The 21,538-nt window shown below is 26.2% G+C and overlaps 2 protein-coding genes across 2 annotated transcripts; both read left to right on the top strand.

The window, feature by feature from the left end:
• The first annotated feature begins 850 nt into the window (after positions 1-850).
• LOC126850954 (lysosomal aspartic protease-like) lies at positions 851-8,539 on the top strand. The gene is made up of 17 exons (XM_050594443.1): positions 851-927; positions 1,879-2,129; positions 2,657-2,775; positions 2,909-3,108; positions 3,208-3,330; positions 3,403-3,550; positions 3,687-3,779; positions 3,861-4,001; positions 6,094-6,317; positions 6,456-6,477; positions 6,644-6,653; positions 6,908-7,036; positions 7,155-7,353; positions 7,491-7,607; positions 7,685-7,817; positions 7,952-8,044; positions 8,124-8,539. The coding sequence occupies exons 1-17, from the start codon at positions 866-868 to the stop codon at positions 8,268-8,270; spliced, it is 2,211 nt and encodes a 736-aa protein (XP_050450400.1). The 5' UTR covers positions 851-865; the 3' UTR covers positions 8,271-8,539.
• A 2,592-nt stretch (positions 8,540-11,131) lies between these two features.
• LOC126850953 (uncharacterized) lies at positions 11,132-20,885 on the top strand. Its single transcript, XM_050594442.1, has 16 exons — positions 11,132-11,269; positions 12,125-12,366; positions 13,116-13,234; positions 13,368-13,567; positions 13,712-13,834; positions 13,902-14,037; positions 14,172-14,264; positions 14,349-14,492; positions 16,638-16,768; positions 18,272-18,513; positions 19,257-19,375; positions 19,490-19,689; positions 19,844-19,966; positions 20,034-20,166; positions 20,294-20,386; positions 20,466-20,885. The coding sequence occupies exons 1-16, from the start codon at positions 11,205-11,207 to the stop codon at positions 20,610-20,612; spliced, it is 2,310 nt and encodes a 769-aa protein (XP_050450399.1). The 5' UTR covers positions 11,132-11,204; the 3' UTR covers positions 20,613-20,885.
• Positions 20,886-21,538: the final 653 nt, after the last annotated feature.

The raw sequence follows: 21,538 nt of genomic DNA, 5'->3' as shown, positions 1-21,538 counted from the left end.
ACTTTCTTCGAATTTACATATGTTACTACATTTTCCTGCTTTTTTACGGTTTTTATGTTTTATTTTTTATTGTTTTCAAGATACGAGTATATTTTTGCATTATTTTAAGTGTAGCAATTGTCATCAATGCTTTATTATTTGGCACCCGCAATGTCTAATTCTACATATAATCAATAAAGACTTGAATAAGAGATATTAAAATAGAAATATAAAATTTTTTTAAATGATATCACATTTTGTCGTCAGTCCAATTAAAATTTATTTTTACACGTTTTAATAAAAACAACAAATTTCTGTTTATAAAATTTGCAAAATTTGCATGTCTTCAGCTTAAATGTTGTATAATTTGTACATAATAGTGGAAGACTTTATTGTGAAAATAGCTGATGGATTTGCTGCCAATTATATAGCGCAGCTTATTACAAAATATCATTGGCAAAGTCCATTGTTGCAATGGTTGCCTATCTAATCGATGTAAATAAAACGTATTCTTTCGAAGCGTTGCTCGCTCTTTTGCCTCATTAATTATTAATGATTTATTTAAATATACGTTGTAGTAATTATAGAAAATTGTGCATACAAAATACCTTATTATCAAATATAATTGATCGATAAAAATTTATCAGGGGTTTTCGAATTTCATTTTGCGCGTTGTCATGTTATACCAATATCTCCCAGTGCATATTGCTCATGCAATATTGCGGGTGCATGCAATGGTATATATAGTTCCGTCGTATATCGATAAATAGTGTTGGCAAAAACGCTAGTTGGTTGATTACGCTTTTTTTTTGTGTCCGGTCGCAAAGTGCAGGAAAAAATTAGAAATTTCACGATTCGAAGTTTTAGTTATCAAAAATTCGAAAATATGTTTTGTCTTCATGTGATGGCGATAGCGCTGTTCGTCTTGATCGACGCAAAACTCCAGAGGTCAGAGTACTGCATTATCAATCGATGTGATATCGAGATTTTAAAAATCAATCTTCTCTCTCTCGCATCTGATTTTCTGGAATCGACATGAAAACGATTAGCATTTCAATAATGATTGAAGGTTTTTCACAAAAATTTATTTTTGTTTATTAAAAATTTATTTTTGTTTATTTATTTTTGTTTATTTATTTTTGTTTATTAAAAATTTATTTTTGTTTATTTATTTTTGTTTATTAAAAAAGTAAGAGCGTAGAATGTGTTCCTGAAAAAAAGATTTTCTAAATTTGTGAAGCTCTCGTTTTTGTTTATTTCTTGTCATGTTTCTAAATAAAATATGCATGACTACTATAATTCATAATAAAATATATATATCAGATATTTTTTTAAAAATAATAAATGCTAAATGAGTAAACTATAAATATTAGTGTTTGTTTTTTATCATGTGTTTACTTTTTGTATTTTCATTATATTTTCGCTTAGCAGTATATATAGTCATCTTATTTAAAGAGAGATTATTTTTTTTGTGTGTCAGATTCTTTTTTACTTGCAATGTTATCTTTAACTAAAAATCAGAGTTTATTGAATATATATAATAATTTTATATTTGAGACTTTGGATTATAAATTACATAATACATTATAAATATAAGGAATATATTTTATGTAATAAAATCTAGAATAATCATCGATTTAGTTATAATTAATATTTTTGATATAATTATACTTAAATGCATGATCTTTTGTATTTATATTGTAAATATATAAAATATAATTTATTTATTTTTGGTATAAAAATTGAACTTGTATAGCTTTCTTATAATTTATATTTCTTTATTAAATGTCTGTTGCAGTTATATCAATAAAAATTTAAATACACATTTTATGTATGTATGTATAGACATATATCAATACATGTTAACGCATGTAACAAAATATTCTTTGTTTATTTAAGGATTTTATTGCACAAGACAGATTCTGTTCGACAAGCTTTAAAGAAAGTTGGCACTGACTTACAACGGGTTGAATTGGTAACAAAAAATTTTACTTCTGCATTAGAACCATTGTCCAATTATTTGGATGCTCAGTATTATGGTGAAATCAGTATCGGAACTCCGCCGCAAAAATTTAAAGTAATATTTGATACTGGTTCCTCAAATCTTTGGGTACCATCCAAAAAATGCAGCTTTACTAATATTCCTTGCTGTAAGTTTCTTCTTGTTAGTATGTGCCGTAGCCAGATTACATAATCCGTCGTTTTATAAAACATCTAGGTATTTTATAAAGTGTTTTATTACATTTTATTAAAAAATATTTTATTTTTAATGATTTGAGAATGTGATTACACTTTGAAAAAAGATTTAGATGTTTTATAAAATGACGGATTATGTAATCTGGTTACGACATATATATGGAGTATTAATTGATTCGTGCCTACAATAATTATACTAGTATACACCTATGCATAATTATATTTATGGATAAAAAATAAATCCAAAAATTTTGAAACTTTGATGAACAACTCAACTTTGATGAATAACTCAAAAATAAAAGCGGCAAATGCATTTTATATATATATATATATATATATATATATATATATATATATATATCTGATATGATAATGACAGTGATAATTCAAACAATTATTGTATATTTAAATTAATAAAACTTTTATTTTTAAAATCTTTCTAACATTGTTAACTTGTGATATTACTTACTATTTTTTACAGTATTACATAATAAATATGATAGCGCAAAATCTAGCACATACAAATTAAATGGTACTGAATTCGCTATTCAATATGGCACTGGCAGCCTAACTGGAGTCTTAGCTACTGATATAGTAAATGTAAGTCATTACTAACAAACAATTCAATACAGTCCCAGTTATTATCAGCAGTTTATAATCCTTTTTTTATGTATTTCTTTTTGTTATTCTTGAGCGTGGTGATATTTTATTATCAATACGAATTTTTTTATAGGTTGCAGGTCTCAATGTTCGAAACCAAACATTCGCGGAAGCGATTAACGAGCCAGGCATGACATTTGTTGCTGCAAAATTTGACGGTATCTTAGGCATGGGTTATTCCTCGATATCCGTGGATGGAGTGATGCCTGTCTTCTATAACATGATCAAACAAGGTCTAGTGTCACCAGCCATTTTCAGTTTTTATCTGAATCGGTACAGACATCTTCTTTCCATGTGCACATATCTATAAAAATATATTTAGTAAAAAAATATGTATATTTTTATATTATAATATATAGAAAATCTGTACAGAGATCCTTTGGCCGAGATGGGTGGTGAATTGATATTAGGTGGTTCCGATCCTAATTATTACATAGGCAGCTTTACATACGTTCCTGTTACTCGCAAAGCATACTGGCAATTTAAAATGGAACAGTATGTTATTTTTTAATTATTTTAATCATATTTTAAGAAATAGTTAAAATTGTTAATATTATTGCAATATAGGGTCAAAATTAAAAGTAAAGACAAAAAAGATAAAATTTTGTGCGTGGGTGGCTGTCAAGCTATTGCTGATACAGGTACTTCGTTAATAATTGGACCAATAGTAGACATTACAATTATTAACAGATATATTGGAGCTATTGATGGAGTAGTAAGTAAATAATCAGCTTTTACAAAGGCACGACCTATTATAAAAAAATTATTAAAAGATGTTACTGAAATAAAAATTAATATTTATTAAAATATTAATTAATAATTATTAATTTGATGTTCTCTTTTGTTTCAAGGTGGACTGTAACCAGATTTCTAAGCTGCCTACGATCAGTTTTATTCTAGGTGGTAAAGCGTTTGATCTTACCGGTAAAGATTATATCCTTCAGGTAAACACCATGAATGGTAAATTAGTTTAAATAGGAAGCATTCACACATTGTGTATATTTAATTTTTTGCAAATTAAACAGGACGGCATTATGTCATGTTCGAGTGGCTTCCAAGGATCTGATATGACATTAAATGGTTTGCAATGGATTCTAGGCGATGTATTTATTGGTTCTTATTACACCGAGTTTGATGTGGACAACAATCGAGTGGGATTTGCTGTGGCGAAATAAATGTAGCAATATTTTTTCTTTTAACTTATAACACTGTATTATCATAAAATATATATCGTCTAAACGCAAATAAATTTCTTAAAAAATATATTTTTTTTTTATATGGTTTATATGCTAATTTTATATATAAATTCTCCAATTTTATTTACATTATTTATTAATTTTATTTTAATGGCGAACCAATTGTTTTTTTTAATGTTTTCTTTATAATAATGCTTTTCATGATTAAATTTATATATATATATATATATATATTAAAATAAAAAGCAATTTAATTATATTATATATACTATATATTAATTATATTATATATTATATATATATATATATATATATATATATATATATATAATCTTATATATATATATATATATATATATATATATATAACTATAAATACTTCTTTAATAAATAAAATAAGGTCTTCAAAAAATATCTATATTATTTTTGTGCACAAAATATTTTTCTCCAGCATTTTCTCAAAATATACATATTACATGATAGAAATGTACATAATTACGGATTACTGGGTTTTGTAAAATCCCCGGTTAAAAAAAAATTAGTATTAATTATTGTTTTTATAACAATACAATTGTTCTCATTGCAAATTTAAGAATTATAGGATTTTCATTCGAAAACCATGGATATTTCTAATTTTCTTTTTCACAACCTGCAAAAACATTTATTAAGCAAAGTAATTTATAACATAATATATTTTTACAAATATAATATATAGTTATCAAATATATATAATTTATATTAATATAAATATACTATAAAAGTGTTATAAAAGTTTGATGTGTACATGTAAGAGATACATATGTAGACAAAAATGATTAAAACGGAAAACAGGTGTACAATTTTTATTTAAATAATTCAAAAAGAAAGTGTAAAATAACTAAAATTTATCAAAAAAGCGAAGCTCAATTGATGATCCGATTCGGAACAAAAATTCATCGAAGTAAAACAAACATGCTACGTCACATATTGTGTACATCATCATCAATTTTTTCTAAAAATATTTGTATAATTTCCAATAAGAAAAAAAAATCACTCTTTTCTTATCGCCAACCGATAAGGTTTGCATATTATCTACAATTTTTGCATAATTTATGCATAATTGAGCTTCAACGTTGAAAAGCGAGACATTTTATTGAGAAAGCAGCTGATATAAACTTATTGCTAATTACAATGTTACTTCTTGCGAGCAATATATCATTCGCATAGTTCATTTTGTTATAACTATCTGTCTAATCGATGTAAACAATATATTCATTAAAAACGCTGACCGCTTCTTTTTCATCAATCACGCACACATTTAATAATTTATTTTAATACCATTTGTGCTAATTAAAAAAAAAATATTAAACAGGATATTTTTAGATTTGATTGATCGATAGAAATCCGGAAATATTTCGAACTCGAATCGTATATATAGTCACTGCCACATGTCGAAAAACAAGAACTTCTAGTAGTCGACTACAATTTATTTTTTGTACGACCACTTACAAGGTGCAAAAAACAAATCGAAAAAAATTTTGGAACCATGTTTCGTTTTCTCGTGGTGGCCGCGGCACTCTTCGTGCTGATCGATGGCCAAACAAAAATCCAGAGGTAAGCATACATATTATATTACGTTATATATTGGTGCGATAAATATCGTATTTATAAAGATTGATCTATTTCGTTACCTGGCTTCCTGAAATCGATGAAATCTGCGTAAATATGATTACGTTTTAATTCATCAAAATTCAACGAAATTTGCTTATAAAAATGTATGTGTTTGTTTATTAATAAAAAATAAAAGTAGGATGTTTTTGAAAAAAAGATCTCTATGAATTCGTGAAGCACACTTTTATATATTTTAATATCGAAATATCCGTATTGCATTTCTAATTAGTAAACTATTTTCTGACATATTAAGTAAGTGAATTAAATATTGGTGAACTTTTTTTCTTATTTGTTTACTTGACGATATCTTTATATATACCTTATTACATGTATATATATATATATATATATATATATATATATATATATATAACAAAATGAATTTTATACTTTAAGGATTAAATTGCGCAAGATGGATTCTATACGAAAAGCTATGAAGAGAGATGGTATCGACGTGCAAGTTTTGGCTGATTCTTTTGCTGCATCGGAACCCTTATACAATTATCTAGATGTAACATATTCTGGTCCCATCAGTATCGGAACTCCACCGCAAAACTTTACAGTAATATTTGATACTGGTTCCTCAAATCTTTGGGTACCATCCATCAAAATGCTCATCAAGCAATACTGCTTGCAGTAAGTATCTGAATATATGTGTATATGTATACCTATATATATACAGAATAATAATTACCCAGACACGGCACAAGAAGATCAAAAGGCATCTTAAAGATGATCTAAAGAATTACGAGACGTCTTTAAATCGTTTTTTAGATATCTTTTGGGGACTATCTGGGTAATTTGAGTTCATAAAAATATAACAATATTTTTTGAAAATTCTCACGAATGTATCTTCGTTTAACAAGAGATAAATTAAAAGGAAACTTATTTCATACTTTCTTTGTTTTAAGCAGATAAAAATAATTAAAAATGGTTATAAACTTTTCGATATTGTTGTGTAGAAATATGGTAGTAAGAAATATCGTTGTGTATTTAGTGAATGCAAATTATAATTACTACTCAGTATATGAATATGTTACTATTTATCTAATATTTTATTATCTATATATGCACATAACGACTAATGCATCTATATGTAATTGATGATAATTGAAATGGTTTATCTGTATCAATAAACATTTTTTTTTTATTTTTGAAAATTTTTGAAATTTTTAAAATTTCTAAATTGTAATAATGCTAACTTGTATAATTACTATCTTTTACAGAACTACATCATAAATACAATAGTGCTGCATCCTCGACATATAAACCAGATGGTACTCCGTTTGCTATTCAGTATGGCACTGGCAGTATGACTGGATTCTTATCTACTGATGTATTAGAAGTGAGTCATCGTTAATCAAATTATTCAATACAATCAATATTATCATCGTAGTTTATAAACATTTTGTAATTATTTTGACGTTATTATCATGCATCGTGATATTTTATTATTAATACTACATTTTACAGGTTGCCGGCCTCCAAAGTTCAAAGACCAAACATTCGCAGAAGCGGTTGAAGAGCCGGGCATAACGTTCGTTTATGCGCAGTTTGACGGTATCTTGGGTATGGGATATGACACGATGTCCCGTGGAATTTCGCCTCCTTTTTATAATATGGTCCAACAAGGCCTAGTAGAAAAACCTATTTTCAGCTTCTATTTGAATCGGTTCGTATTTTCTTTCCATGTACATAGCGCATGTATATAAAAATATTTTTAATAAAAAAAAGAATATATATATACACACATAATAAAAATGTATTTATATAATAGAATAATATTGAGGAAATATATAATCTATGCAGGAAGGACTCTTCGGAAGGTGAATTAGTATTGGGTGGTATTGATTCCGATCATTATGTTGGTGAGCTCAACTACGTTCCTATTACTCGCAAAGGATATTGGCAATTTACTATGGATAGGTATGTTTTTTTTTTAGTTACTTTTTTTAGTTATTTTAGTTATGTTCCAATAAAATTTTAACGTTATTGCGTTGTAGTATGTCAATAGGCAATGCAGTCGTAACGGGTCGCTGCCAAGCTATTGCTGACACAGGTACCTCATTAATAGTTGGACCATCAGATGCTATCGATGTTATTAATCAATACATCGGAGCTGATAATGATGGAAACGTAAGTGAATAATTATATTTTTGGCATTACAATGACATAGTTTCCTATAAAACAAATCATAAGATATTACTGAACATATATTAATATTTGATTAAATGACTAATTAATAATTTAATATTACTTTTTGTTCACAGGTGGATTGTAGTCTGCTTGATCAGTTGCCTTCAGTTAATATTGTTCTGAATAGTATAACGTATAGTCTAACTCCTCACGATTATGTTCTTGTAGTGAGTATTATGAATTGAAATTCGGTGTAAATTATTTAAGAATATGAAGTATTCACATTATGTATTTAATTTTTCGCAGGAGGAAGACAACGGCTATCTAACATGTATGAGCGGCTTCTCAGGTTCTAACTCAGACCTATGGATTCTGGGCGATGTATTTCTTCGTCCTTACTACAGCGTATATGATCTGGGAAATAATCAAGTCGGATTTGCTCGGTCAAAATAAACGTCGATTGTCCTTGTTTTGAAGTTATACCTTAAACATTAGATATAACTGATAATCTCGCAAATAATAAAAAATTATTTTTTTAACGTTTGATGCTCTTATTGTTTTGTAATTTTTAATTACATATTATTTACATGGAGCATTGAAAACGGATATTTTTATGATATGTTCAGAAATTAAAACAAAAATATGTGCGGAATCTTTTATCAATATAATTTGTATCCATTATATATTGTCCAAATAAATAAATCTGTTGAAAATTAAAATAATCTTTTTGTGTATTCAATATTTTGATTTTATATATTAACCTCAGATAGTTAAGAAAACATTTGCAAACATTTATGAAACAAAATTTATAATATATTCCATTCATGCAATTACATAATTTTCTCTTGAAAAAGATCGCTAAATCTTTCCACATTAATGAGTCAAGCTTCACGATACTTAATTCTTTAAATTTCAAAACAATCATGTTTATGTCATACATTAAATGCAATTATTTAAAATACAACTACATTAATAATATACAAAATTTTTGCTATAATATACATCTTTTTTTCAAAGATAAGTTGTATTGAAAAGAATATTACAAATAATACATTTATACATCATAAATTGTCCTATACTTTTCAATTTATAAGACATTTGCTATTGCTACCAATTTAATATCGTCTAATAAAATTTGCGAATAGACATATGTATATATGAAAAAACTAAAAGTGTAATATATAAAGTTAATATATAAAATAAATTATAGTGTTTAATATATAAAATAAATTAATTTGGTGCTGAAGATGTCTATGTTATTAAGAAAAAGAAAAAAGAAATTTTTGCAAATATGTATCTATATTGTCAGCAGCTTCAATGATCCGGATAATCGAGCAATAAATAAATTTTTCGGAAGACGAACAGTAAATGAAATACCATGCTCTTTAGGTATATATTATTATTGCATGCTTCTTCAATGAGATTATAGTTGCATTGAATGATTTCCCATCATACTTGCATCATTCTTTTGGATTTTTATTTACATTTTGTACATACAATTTTTTTCTTTTGAACACGTCGTACTCAAATTACCTTGCAAATTGATGTTTAGTCCATCAGAGAGAAACAATATAAAAATGGTGATGTGTTGTTAATATATTAAATTTAATGATATAAGAATTTATATAGTTCTATCTTTTAAATAGATCTAATTTTTTTCAGCTATTTTTATGAATGAATTTTTTTCTATGATTTTATAAGATATGAAAAACTGTATGAAGTTAATAAAAACAAAATGTAAATTGCAAAATAAATAATATACATTTAAAAATTTATTATTAAGAAACATTTTTTATTTATAGACAAAATAAGACGATTAATTAACGCTTCTATATATGATATTTTTTAAATATAAGTATTACATTTTTTTTTTTATCAAGTTTCGAAACATTGATTTATTTTAAAACATTGTCCATATTTCTAATTCGAAATTTCATGGGAAGTAAGCAATATGTCGATAAGAATGATAAAAGAACGTAACATATACTTATAAGAACAAAAGATGATAAAAAAAATAAATAGACACTTTTTCCTTCGCACAAATAAAAAAGAAAATTTAAAATAACAAGATTTCTTTAAAATAATCAACTAATTCTCAAACCGAGATAAATATCATTATTAAATTTAAAGTATCATATTCAGTTGTACGATCAAAAAGTACCCGACCTTATTTTTTTGGCGAAAACTAGCTGCAGCCCGATAACGGGACTACTCTAACATACAACCTTAGAATCTATTGCACATGCATAATTTTTTATTAAGTCGTGCAGCTCTTCAATCGCTATAAACAGCCGTGGTAGTTGCACGTGTATTCAGTCCGTCACATTTCGTGTTTCCAGTTAAAATGACCGAATGTGTTTAACAAAGAATTAAAATATCGATTCTGTAATTCAAGTGAGGGTGAAAATTACAAAAATAAGTAAATTTACTAGGTTTGGACCAAATAAAATTATAAATTTTCTAATAAATTTGCTTATTTTTCTCATTTTTACTCTTAATTGAATTACAGAATCAATATACTCTGCATTAAATTTTATCATTCAATTTTGTATCTTTTCAATTGTCTCTGATTGCCTATCACCGAGTTTTTGACAAAATTTAATGTAAATTCCTTGCTAAACTCTTTTTTTTGTAAATTGTTTGATCATTAGCTGAAAACACGAAATGCGATGGACACTAAATACATGTGCAATTATCATGGCTGCTTGCAGCGATGGAAGGGCTGCACGATTTAGCAAAAAATCATGCATGTGCAGTAAGGTTACATGCTAGGCTATCATCCTGGGCTGTAGCTGATTGTCGCAAAAAAAATAAGATCGGATACTTTTGATCAGATCTCGTATATTTTTTATAAGTTTTATTAAAATTTAACCATGCAGATTCTGATTTAAAAAAAAATTAATTTGTCTTATCATCAACAATTTTTGCATAATTTATGCATAATTAAGACTTAACCTTGAAGCGCGATACCTTATTGTAAAAACTGATATGAACTAACTTGCTAATTGCTACTCCTTGCAAGCAATATGTCATTTGCATAGTTCATTTTGTTATAACTATCTGTCTAGTCGGCGTAATCAATGTATTCTTTAGAACGCTGATTGCTTTTTGTTCATTAATCATACACATATTTAATGATTTATTTTAATACAACGTGGGCTAATTAAAAAAAATACTAAATAGTTTGTGTTAATTACAAAAAAAATATTAAACAATATTTTTAGATTTGATTGATCGATCCGGTTGAGAAATCCGGAAGTGTTTCGAAGGCAAATCGTATATATAGTCGCTTCCACATGTCGAGAAACAAAAGATTCTTTAGTAGTCGACTACAATTTATTTTTTGTACATCCACTCACAAAGTGCAGAAAAAAATTTGCTGGAACCATGTTTCGTTTTCTCGTGGTGGCCGCGGCACTCTTCGTGTTGATCGACGGCCAAAATATTCAGAGGTAAGCAAACATATTGCATTGCGTTATATATTGGAATGATAGATATCGAACTTATAAAGATTGATTTATTTGGTGATCACATCCGACTTCCTGAAATCGAAACGTGCGTAAATGCGATTATGTTTTAATGAGAATTTTTTAATTGGACAAAATTTATTTACAAAAATGTGTTTATTTATTAATAAAAAGATAAAAGTAGAATATTTCTGAGTAAAAATTTTCCATGAATTTGTGAAGCACAGGCTTTTGTCTACCTTATCGCGGTATCTTTATTGGCATTTTTTGTAAATTGTAAATTATTTTCTGATGTGTTAGTAGGTGAATTAGATATTGATGGGCTGCTTTTCTCATTTATTTATTTGACACTATCTCTGCATATACCCTATTTCTAATAAATATAATCATTTAAAATTTTGTTAGCTCTTTATTTTTAGTTATCTAAGATTACATAAAATAGTATCTTTAATTAAAAGTCAAAGTCTGTTAAATTATATCTTAATTTATTACTTTAAAGTATCAGTTAAATAATATTTATAAAATTATATGATATTTATAAAAATTTCGTTTTAATTAATTAAAATGTATTACATAATAATAAATAATATAATCTTATAATATAAGCTTATATAATCTTTTGTATTTAAATTAAAATTATGTATAGTGATATAGATTTTAATTTTTATGATAACTAAAAGTTTATATCTTTCCTATAACTTATATTTTTCAAAAATGTTTGCTTTTCATATTAAATATTATTAAATTATATAAATTAAATAAAAATATAATTATACATTATATGTGTGTGTATAGGTATACATGTAAAGGTATACAAAATATATTTTATATTAATTTAAGGATTACATTGCACAAGACGGATTCTGTTCGACAAGAATTGAAGAAAATTGGTGTCGATGTACAACAAGTTTTGGCCGAAAATTTCACTGCATCGGAAACTTTAACAAATTATATGGACGCGCAGTACTACGGTATTGTGAGTATCGGAAAACCGCCGCAGGAATTTAAAATATTATTTGATACTGGTTCGTCAAATCTTTGGGTACCATCATCAAAATGCAGCTTTTTTAATTTAGCTTGTCGTAAGTACCTTAATATATAAAGATAATAATCAATTTGGACCTATAAGAACATAGTAATATTTTTTGAACTGCTCACATAGCTTACACACACGCGAATGTATGTTTATCTAATAGAAAGCAAATTAACAAAAATTTTATACTTCTTCCTTCATTTTAAGCAAGTATAATTAGTAAGTGTAATTTAATGAATACCAAGAACAAGCATTACGAATATGTTATTATTTATCTAAAATTTTATTATTTATATATGCACATATTATTTTTAATATTAATTATTATATAAAAATATTAATAAAAATCTTAATATTTTTGAATAATTAATACCAAATCAAAGTATACATTTAAAAAAGATATAAAAGTTATATAATTTTCTATTTTAGTTACTAATTATATTTTTCAAATATAATTTTTTAAAATCTGCAAGAGAGATAATTGCAATTTAAAAAAAACTGAAATCTTCGATAATATAAATATCACAAAATCAAAATAAAAAACAATGATAATAAAACAATAGTCACAGAATCAAGCTTTATAATTTACATGTACAGATTTATTTTTGCTATTTATCATATTCACTCTCTAAAGATATAGGTAAGTCTTACACACAAAGATAAGAGCTAAAATGGCAAATGTGCATTTATTATTTGATAATTCAAATAAGCATTTTTTATTTAGATTAATAACATTATTTATTTTTTTTTAAATTTTTTATTATGCTAACTTGTGATATTACTTACTATTTTTTATAGGCACACATAATAAATACGATAGTAAGAAATCCAGCACATATCAAGCAAATGGTACTCCGTTTGCTATTCGATATGGCACTGGTAGTTTGACTGGATTTTTGTCTACTGATACAGTAAATGTGAGTCATCTTTAATCAAATAATCAAATAAAATAGTCACAATTACAATCGTAGTTTATAAACATTTTTTTAATTATTTTTATGTTATTATCGTACATCGTGATATTTTATTATTAATATTACATTTTTACAGGTTGCCGGTCTCACAGTTGTAAATCAAACATTCGGGGAAGGGATCACTCAGCCGGGCGTAACGTTTCTTTTTGCAAAGTTTGACGGTATCTTGGGTATGGGCTATCCCGAGATAGCCGTCGATGGAGTGGAGCCTGTCTTCAACAAAATGATAGACCAAAAGCTAGTGGCAGAACCTGTTTTCAGTTTCTATCTGAATCGGTTTGTATTTTTTTTTTTTTTCATATGCACAGCGTATATTTATAAAAACGTTTTTAATAAAAAAGTTTATATATATATATATATATAATATATATATATATTTATATTATACAATAATATTGAGAAAATATGTAATCTATGCAGAGACCCTAAAGCCGAGAAAGGTGGTGAATTGATATTGGGTGGTGTTGATTCCACTTATTACACCGGTGAGCTCACTTACGTTCCTATTAGTAAAAAAGGATATTGGCAATTTACTATGGATGGGTACGTCTTTTTTTTTTTAATTACACTGATTATGTTCCAATAAATTGTTAATGTTATCGCGCTTTAGGGTTAATGTAAATGGTGAGCACTTGTGCAAAAATGGTTGCGAAGCTATTGCTGATACGGGTACCTCACTAATAGTTGGACCAAAATCGGAAATCGACAAAATTAACAAATACATTGGAGCTAATAGGAGAGGAATTGTAAATAAATAATCATATTTTTTACAATAATAATATATTCTTTTGTATAAAAATCATAAAATGTTACTATATATATATATTAATATTTTTGTTGAATTATTAATTAGTAATTTGATATTCTTTTTCGTTTCAAGGTGAACTGCGATCAGATATCTAAGTTGTCTCCAATTGAATTTATTCTGAACAATAAAACGCTCCCACTTCAACCTAAAGATTATATTCTTCAAGTAAATATTATAGATTGTAATTCAGTTTCAATTATTTAAGAATATGAAGTATTCACATTATAATGTATTTAATTTTTTTTGCAGATTCAAGAAAATGGTGCCACCACATGTATGAGCGGCTTCTCATCTCTCTTAGGATCCGATTTATGGATTTTGGGCGATGTATTTATTGGTCCTTATTATACTGTGTTTGATTTTGGAAACAACCAAGTGGGATTTGCTCCATCAAAATAAATTGCTCTGTTTTGAAATTATACCGTTAGACATTAGATATAAATGACAATTTTGCAAATGAAAAAAAAAAAAAATTACAGCTTTTGGATGCTATTGTAATTTTTAATTATATTTATCCATGCTGTGCACTATAAAAATATTTTTGTAAACTATTCAAAAATTAAAACGAAAGTATATGAAGTACTTTCCATCAATATAATTTGATGTATTTATTATATATTGTCCAAATTCAATTAAATCTGTCAAAATAAAATAATCTTTTAATGTATTAAATATATTGATTTTAAATATTAACCTTTCACACAGTTAATATCTTGCAAGCATTTATCAAACAAATAAAACAATTTATAATATATTTTTACTCATGCGATTATAGTTTTCTCTTGAAAAAAATCACTCTTTTTCACATTAATGATTCAAACTTCATAGTATTTAATCCTTTAAATTTTGAAACAAATATGTTTATGTCAATTGTATGGCAATCATTTAAAATACAATTACATTAACAATAAGCAAAATTTTTACTATAATATATGTATATCTTTTTCTTTAAATATAAATTACATTGAAAAGAATATTATAACTGAAACACTTATGCATCATAAGCTCATCCCATAATTTCCAATTTATAAATAATTTATTATTATGTAAATTTAATATTATCTAATAAAATAGTAATATATAATGATGCATGTGCTTATATATACATATACATGTAAATATATATACACATATTGTATATATAAGAGAAATAAGAATGTTTAATGCATAAAATAAATTAATTAAAGGTGTCTATGTTATTAAGATAAAGAAAGGAGCAATTTTTGCAAATACGTATATAGCTTATCAGCAACATCAGGCTTTTGCAATGATCCGGATAATCGAGCAAACTTCGAAAGGCGAACAGTAAATGAAATATCATGCTCTTTAGATACATATTATTTCATGCTTCTTCAATAAGACTATATTGATTAAAGTTGCATTGAATGATTTCCCATCATACTTGCATCATTTTTTTTGGATTTTAATTGTATTTTGTGTAAACATTTTTCTTTGAACACTTTGTGCTAAAACTACCCTGCGAGTTGATGTTCTGTCAAAGAGAGATAAAAATGAATTTATATAGTCCTATCTTCATTATCTTCGGAATTAATTTAATTTTTTTCAGCTATTTTTATGAATAAATTTTTTTCTATGATTTTATAAAATATGAAAAACCGTACAAAGTTAATAAAAACAAAATATAAATTGCGAAATAAATAATATATATTTAAAGATTTTTCTTTAAAAAACAAATATTTTATTTACAAAGAAAATAAAACGATTAATCAACATATGTATATGTATATGTATATTTTTTACATATAAGTGATTTTTAATCTTTTATCTTTTAATCAATTTTTAATAGATTGATTTATTTTAGAACATGGTCCACATTTTTAATTCAAAGTCGTGTGAGAAAAAAGCAATATTTCGATAAAAATGGTAAAAGAGAAAGAGCATATATTTGTAAAGACAAAAAATGATATAAAAACTAGTGGACACTTTTCTACGCATAAAAAAGAAAACTTAAAGTAACAAAAATTTTTCAAAATAATCAACTAAGTCCCAATCCAAAAAAATATCAATATGTTAAATTTTAAAAAAGTATCATATTATGTTGTTCGTAGGTTTTATTAAAATTTATTTATACAGATTCCGATTTAAAAAAAAAAAAATTAATTTGCCTTTTCACCAATTGACATAGTTTGCATATCATCAACAATTTTTACATAATTTATGTATAATTGAGCTTTGACGTTGAACAGCGAGACATCTTATTGTGAAAACAGCTGATATGAACTTATTGTTAATTACAATGCTACTTCTTACGAGCAATATCTCATTTGCGTAGTTAATTTTGTTATGACTGTCTAGTCGACGTAAACAATATATTCTTTAGAAACGCTGATTGGTTCTTTTTCATTAATCACGCATACATTTAATAATTTATTTTAAAACAATTTGTGCTAATTAAAAAAAGAATACCAAACAAGATATTTTTAAATTTGATTGATCGATAGAAATCCGGAAGTGTTTCGAACGCGAATCGTATATATAGTCGCCCCACATGACGATAAACGAAAGATTCTATAGTAGTTGACTACAATTTTATTCTTTGTACGTCCACTCACAAGGTATAGAAAAAAAGACGCTGGAAACATGTTTCGTTTTCTCGCAGTAGCCGCGGCACTCTTTGTGCTGATCGACGGGCAATCACAAATCCAGAGGTAAGCACACACATTATATTGCATTATATTAGAGTGAAATAAAGAACTTACAAAGATTAATTTATTTTGTGATCGCGTCCGATTTCTTGAAATCGATACAAAATGCGTAGATGTGATTGCGTTTTAATCATAATTGGATAAAATTTATTTACAGAGATGTGTATGTTTGTTTATTAATAAAAGAATAAAAGTAGAATATTTTTGAAAAAAGATTCTTTATGAATTCGTAAAGCATATGCTTTTGTCTAATTTATGGCGGTATCATTTTATCACATTTTTAGTAGTAAATTATTTTCCGACGTGTAAGCAAATAAACTAGCTATTGATTTTTTTTATTTGTTTAACATTATCTCTACATATATCTTTCGTCTAATAAACAATCATAGTAAAATTTTAAATTAATAAAAATTTTAAGTTATCTCTTTGTTTTTGAGATATTTAAGATTACAATGATATTTTTACTAACACTCAAAATCTGTTAAATTATAATGCCCCAATTTAAGACTTTAAATTTTAAATTAAATAATTTTTCAGATATATACATAATGTAAAAGTTTTATAATAAAAAGAATTAGTTTAATTAATTACAGTTTGCTAACAATATTTACATCTTTTGTATTTATATTGAAATTATGTATAGTGATTTTTATTTTTGTAACACAATTATACATTTATAATTTCACTATAACTTACATTTTTTTATATTTTTTTACATTTTTTTGTATTAGTAAAAATATAACTATACATTATATATGTATATATATATGTATATATATATATATATATATATATATATATATATATTGTGTATATATATATATATATATATATATATATATATATATGTATATATGTATATATGTATATATATATATATATATATATATAGGGTGTTCGGCAACAGGACTAAATATGGGACTAAATATGGGACTAAATATGAGGAATTATTCTGATAAAATAAGATAAAAATCAAGAGTAAGAAAATTTTGGTGGAGGCTTCCTTTCCTTTTTTTGTTATAAATGTTTGAAAATTTGTAAAAAAATTTGTAAAAAGGCGCCTGAAACACGGCAATCTGCCAAGTAAGTAAAGTCGTTGTCAAAATATACCGTGACACATAAGTACAGAAGCTTACTTCGTAGCAGCTAATGTAAAATCTATGATATTTCGCCTAACAAAAGCATCATCTAAGCGAAAGAAGTCACGCTGTCATCTCTTGCTTAGATAATATCTTCGTTGTTAAGAAACATACACAAGTAATTCGTCGTACATGCCTGCCGATATCGACCTATCGCTTTCCAACGCGCTCATTAGCTCACATATTTTAATTAATAACGCAAAAACTATTGCGAATTTTGCAAAATGGTATAGGACTTTTTGACTCAGTTTGGCCCAATATACCTTCACACTTCGAGTGTATCAAAATTTTCAGGACATCCTGTATGTTGCGCGCGCGCGCGTGTGTGTGTGTACATATAACAAAATGTTTTTTATCTTATTTTAAGGATTAAGTTGCACAAGACAGATTCTGTTCGAAAAATTTTAAAGAGAGAAGGTATCAACTTGCAACAAGTTTTGGCCAAAAATAGTACTTCAACGGAACATTTAACTAATTATCTAGATGCACAGTACTATGGTGAAATCGGTATCGGAACTCCACCGCAAACCTTTACAGTAATATTTGATACTGGTTCCTCAAATCTTTGGGTACCATCAGTACACTGCGACCTTCTTAATTTTGCTTGCTGTAAGTGCCTTAATATATAAACAACATTGTAATAATATAGCTCATAAGTACATAGCAATATTTTTTAAACTACATGGCTTACGAATATATATTCATCTAATAAAAAGCAAATTGAGAAGAATTTTATTTTATATTTTCTTCTTTATTTTAAGGTAAAAATAATTTTGCAGGTAAAAAAAGCAGGTATAAACTTATCAATATTTTTCAATAAAAATATCGCTGTATACTTAGCGAGAGCAATTAACATTTAAAATAAGCATTGCGAATATGTTACTATTTATCTAATATTTTCTTATTTATATATATATATACACATTTTGTATTAAATAATATTAATTATTGCTTAAAAACGTTAAAGAAAATCTTAATTTTTTAAAATAATTAATATAAAATCAAAGCGTATATAAAAAAGTTTTAAAAAATTTTATTTTATCTACTAATTTTATTTTCAAATATAATCTTGTAGAATCTTTAAAAGAAATAAGCAAGTAAAATTTTAAAAATCAGTGAGAATGTAAATAACGCAAGATCAAGCTTTACAATTTGTATGTTATTTCTGTTATTTATCATAATCACTTTCTAAAGATACAAATAAATTTCAACAAATAACTCGTAAGAGTTAAAATATTGAATGCATTTACATATATATAATTTAAGTAAGCATCCTTTATTTAGATCAATAAAATCTTTTTTTCTTTTAAGATTTTTTTAAGATCGCTAACTCATAATATTATTTTTTACAGTATTACATAATAAATATGATAGTGCCAAATCTAAAACATATGAAGCAAATGGTAAACCCTTTGCTATTCAGTATGGCACTGGCAGTCTGACTGGATTCTTATCTACTGATGTAGTAACTGTGAGTCAAATTATCCAATACAGTCACAACTACCATAGTAATTTATAAACATTTTGTAACTATTTTGTTATTATGCATCATGATATTTTATTATTAAATATTACATTTTTGCAGGTTGCCGGTCTCACAGTTCAAAATCAAACATTCGCAGAAGCGGTCAAAGAGCCGGGCTTAACGTTTGTTTTTGCAAAGTTTGACGGTATCTTGGGTATGGGATATGACACGATATCCGTCGATGGAGTGACGCCTGTTTTCGACAATATGGTCCAACAAGGCCTAGTGCCAGAACCTGTTTTCAGCTTCTATCTAAATCGGTTTGTATTTTCTTTTCATATGCACAGCGCATTTATAAAGATATTTTTAATAAAATATATTTTATTTATATATATATATTTTAATAAAAAAATATATATATATATATATATACATATTATACAATAATATTGAAAAAATATATAATCTATGCAGAAACTCTTCATCTAAAGATGGTGGTGAATTGACATTGGGTGGTATCGATCACAATCGTTACGACGGTGAGCTCTTATACGTTCCTGTTTCTAAAAAAGGATATTGGCAATTTAACCTGGATAAGTATGTCTTTTTTCTTTAAATTGCATTGAATATATTCCAACAAAATTTTAACGTTATTATCTTGTAGTATCACAATAGGAGATAATGTCTTGTCCTCGCATGGCCAAGCTATCGCTGACACGGGTACCTCATTAATAGTTGGACCAGCAGCAGATGTCAACCTTATTAACGGAGTGATTGGAGCCGATAGTAGTGGAAACGTAAATAAATAATCATATTTTTCATAATGGCACATCCTTCTGTAAAAAAATCAAAAATATTACTGAACATACATTAATATTTCGTTTAATAACTAATTAGTTATTTAATATTATCTTTTGTTCAAAGGTGGATTGTAGTACGCTTAAGGATTTGCCTGTAATCAATATTAATATTGGTGGTAAATCATTTGAGCTTACCCCTCACGATTATACTATTCAAGTTAGTATTATTGATGATAATTCGGTTTAAATTATTAAAAAATATGAAATATTCATATTATGTATTTAATTTTTCGCAGGATGAAGAAGACGGCGATGCGACATGTATAAGCGGCTTCCAGGAATCTGAGTCACCGCTATGGATTTTGGGAGATGTATTTCTTGGTCCTTATTATACCGTGTTTGATCTAGGAAATAATCAAGTGGGATTTGCTCCATCGAAATAAATGTCGATTGTCTTGGAGTTATACCGTTAGATATAAATGACAATCTCGCAAATACAAAAAAAATATCTTTTATAACGTTTGATGCATAATATTTAATTATAACTATCCATGCGGTGTGCTGTTGTAAACGAATATTTTTGTTACATTCAAAAATTAATGAAAAAAGCAAAGGTATATGCGGTATCTTCCATCAATATAATTTGATATATCTATTATATATATTGTCCAAATATTATGAAATCTATTAAAATAAAATAATCTTTTTATGTGCAATATGATGATTTTCTATATTAATCTTTCATGTAGTTAATATCTTGCAAGTATTTATCAAACAAAATAATTTATAATATATTTTCTCTTGTGCAATTATATAATTTTTTCTTGAAGAAAATCGCTTTCCATATTTATGATTTAGGCTTCACGGTATTTAAGCCTTTAAATTTTAAAACAATCATGTTTATGTAAAATATTGTATGGCAATTATTTAGAACATAATTATATTAACAGTAAACAAAATTTTTGCTTTAATATATATCTCTCTTTTTAAAGATAAATTGTATTCAAAAGAATATTATGACTAATACATTTCTGTATAACTGTCCCATTTATCAATTAGTAAGAAATTTATTATTATATAAATTAAATATTATCTAATAAAATTTGCAAATAATAATATATGTATAATGAAACGAGTGCAAAAGAGATGAAGAAATGCATAGAATGAATTAATTAAAGACGTCTATGTTATTATAAGATAAAGAAAGGTGTTTTTTTTTGCAAATACGTATCTGATTCTTCTAGTAATGCCTTATAATCTGTAGGATGTATAAAAATATGTAGACAAAGCTCATTCTATTTTCAATTCTATAAGATTCTGAGTGTAACTAGAAGTAAGTGAAAGTAATAATGTACTCGGCAAACAGAAA

The sequence above is a fragment of the Cataglyphis hispanica genome, chromosome 7 (genome assembly GCF_021464435.1).
Source record: "Cataglyphis hispanica isolate Lineage 1 chromosome 7, ULB_Chis1_1.0, whole genome shotgun sequence".
Taxonomy (NCBI): domain Eukaryota; kingdom Metazoa; phylum Arthropoda; class Insecta; order Hymenoptera; family Formicidae; genus Cataglyphis; species Cataglyphis hispanica.
Note: the sequence above shows the minus strand (reverse complement) of the source record. Positions and strands in the feature narration are given on the sequence as shown.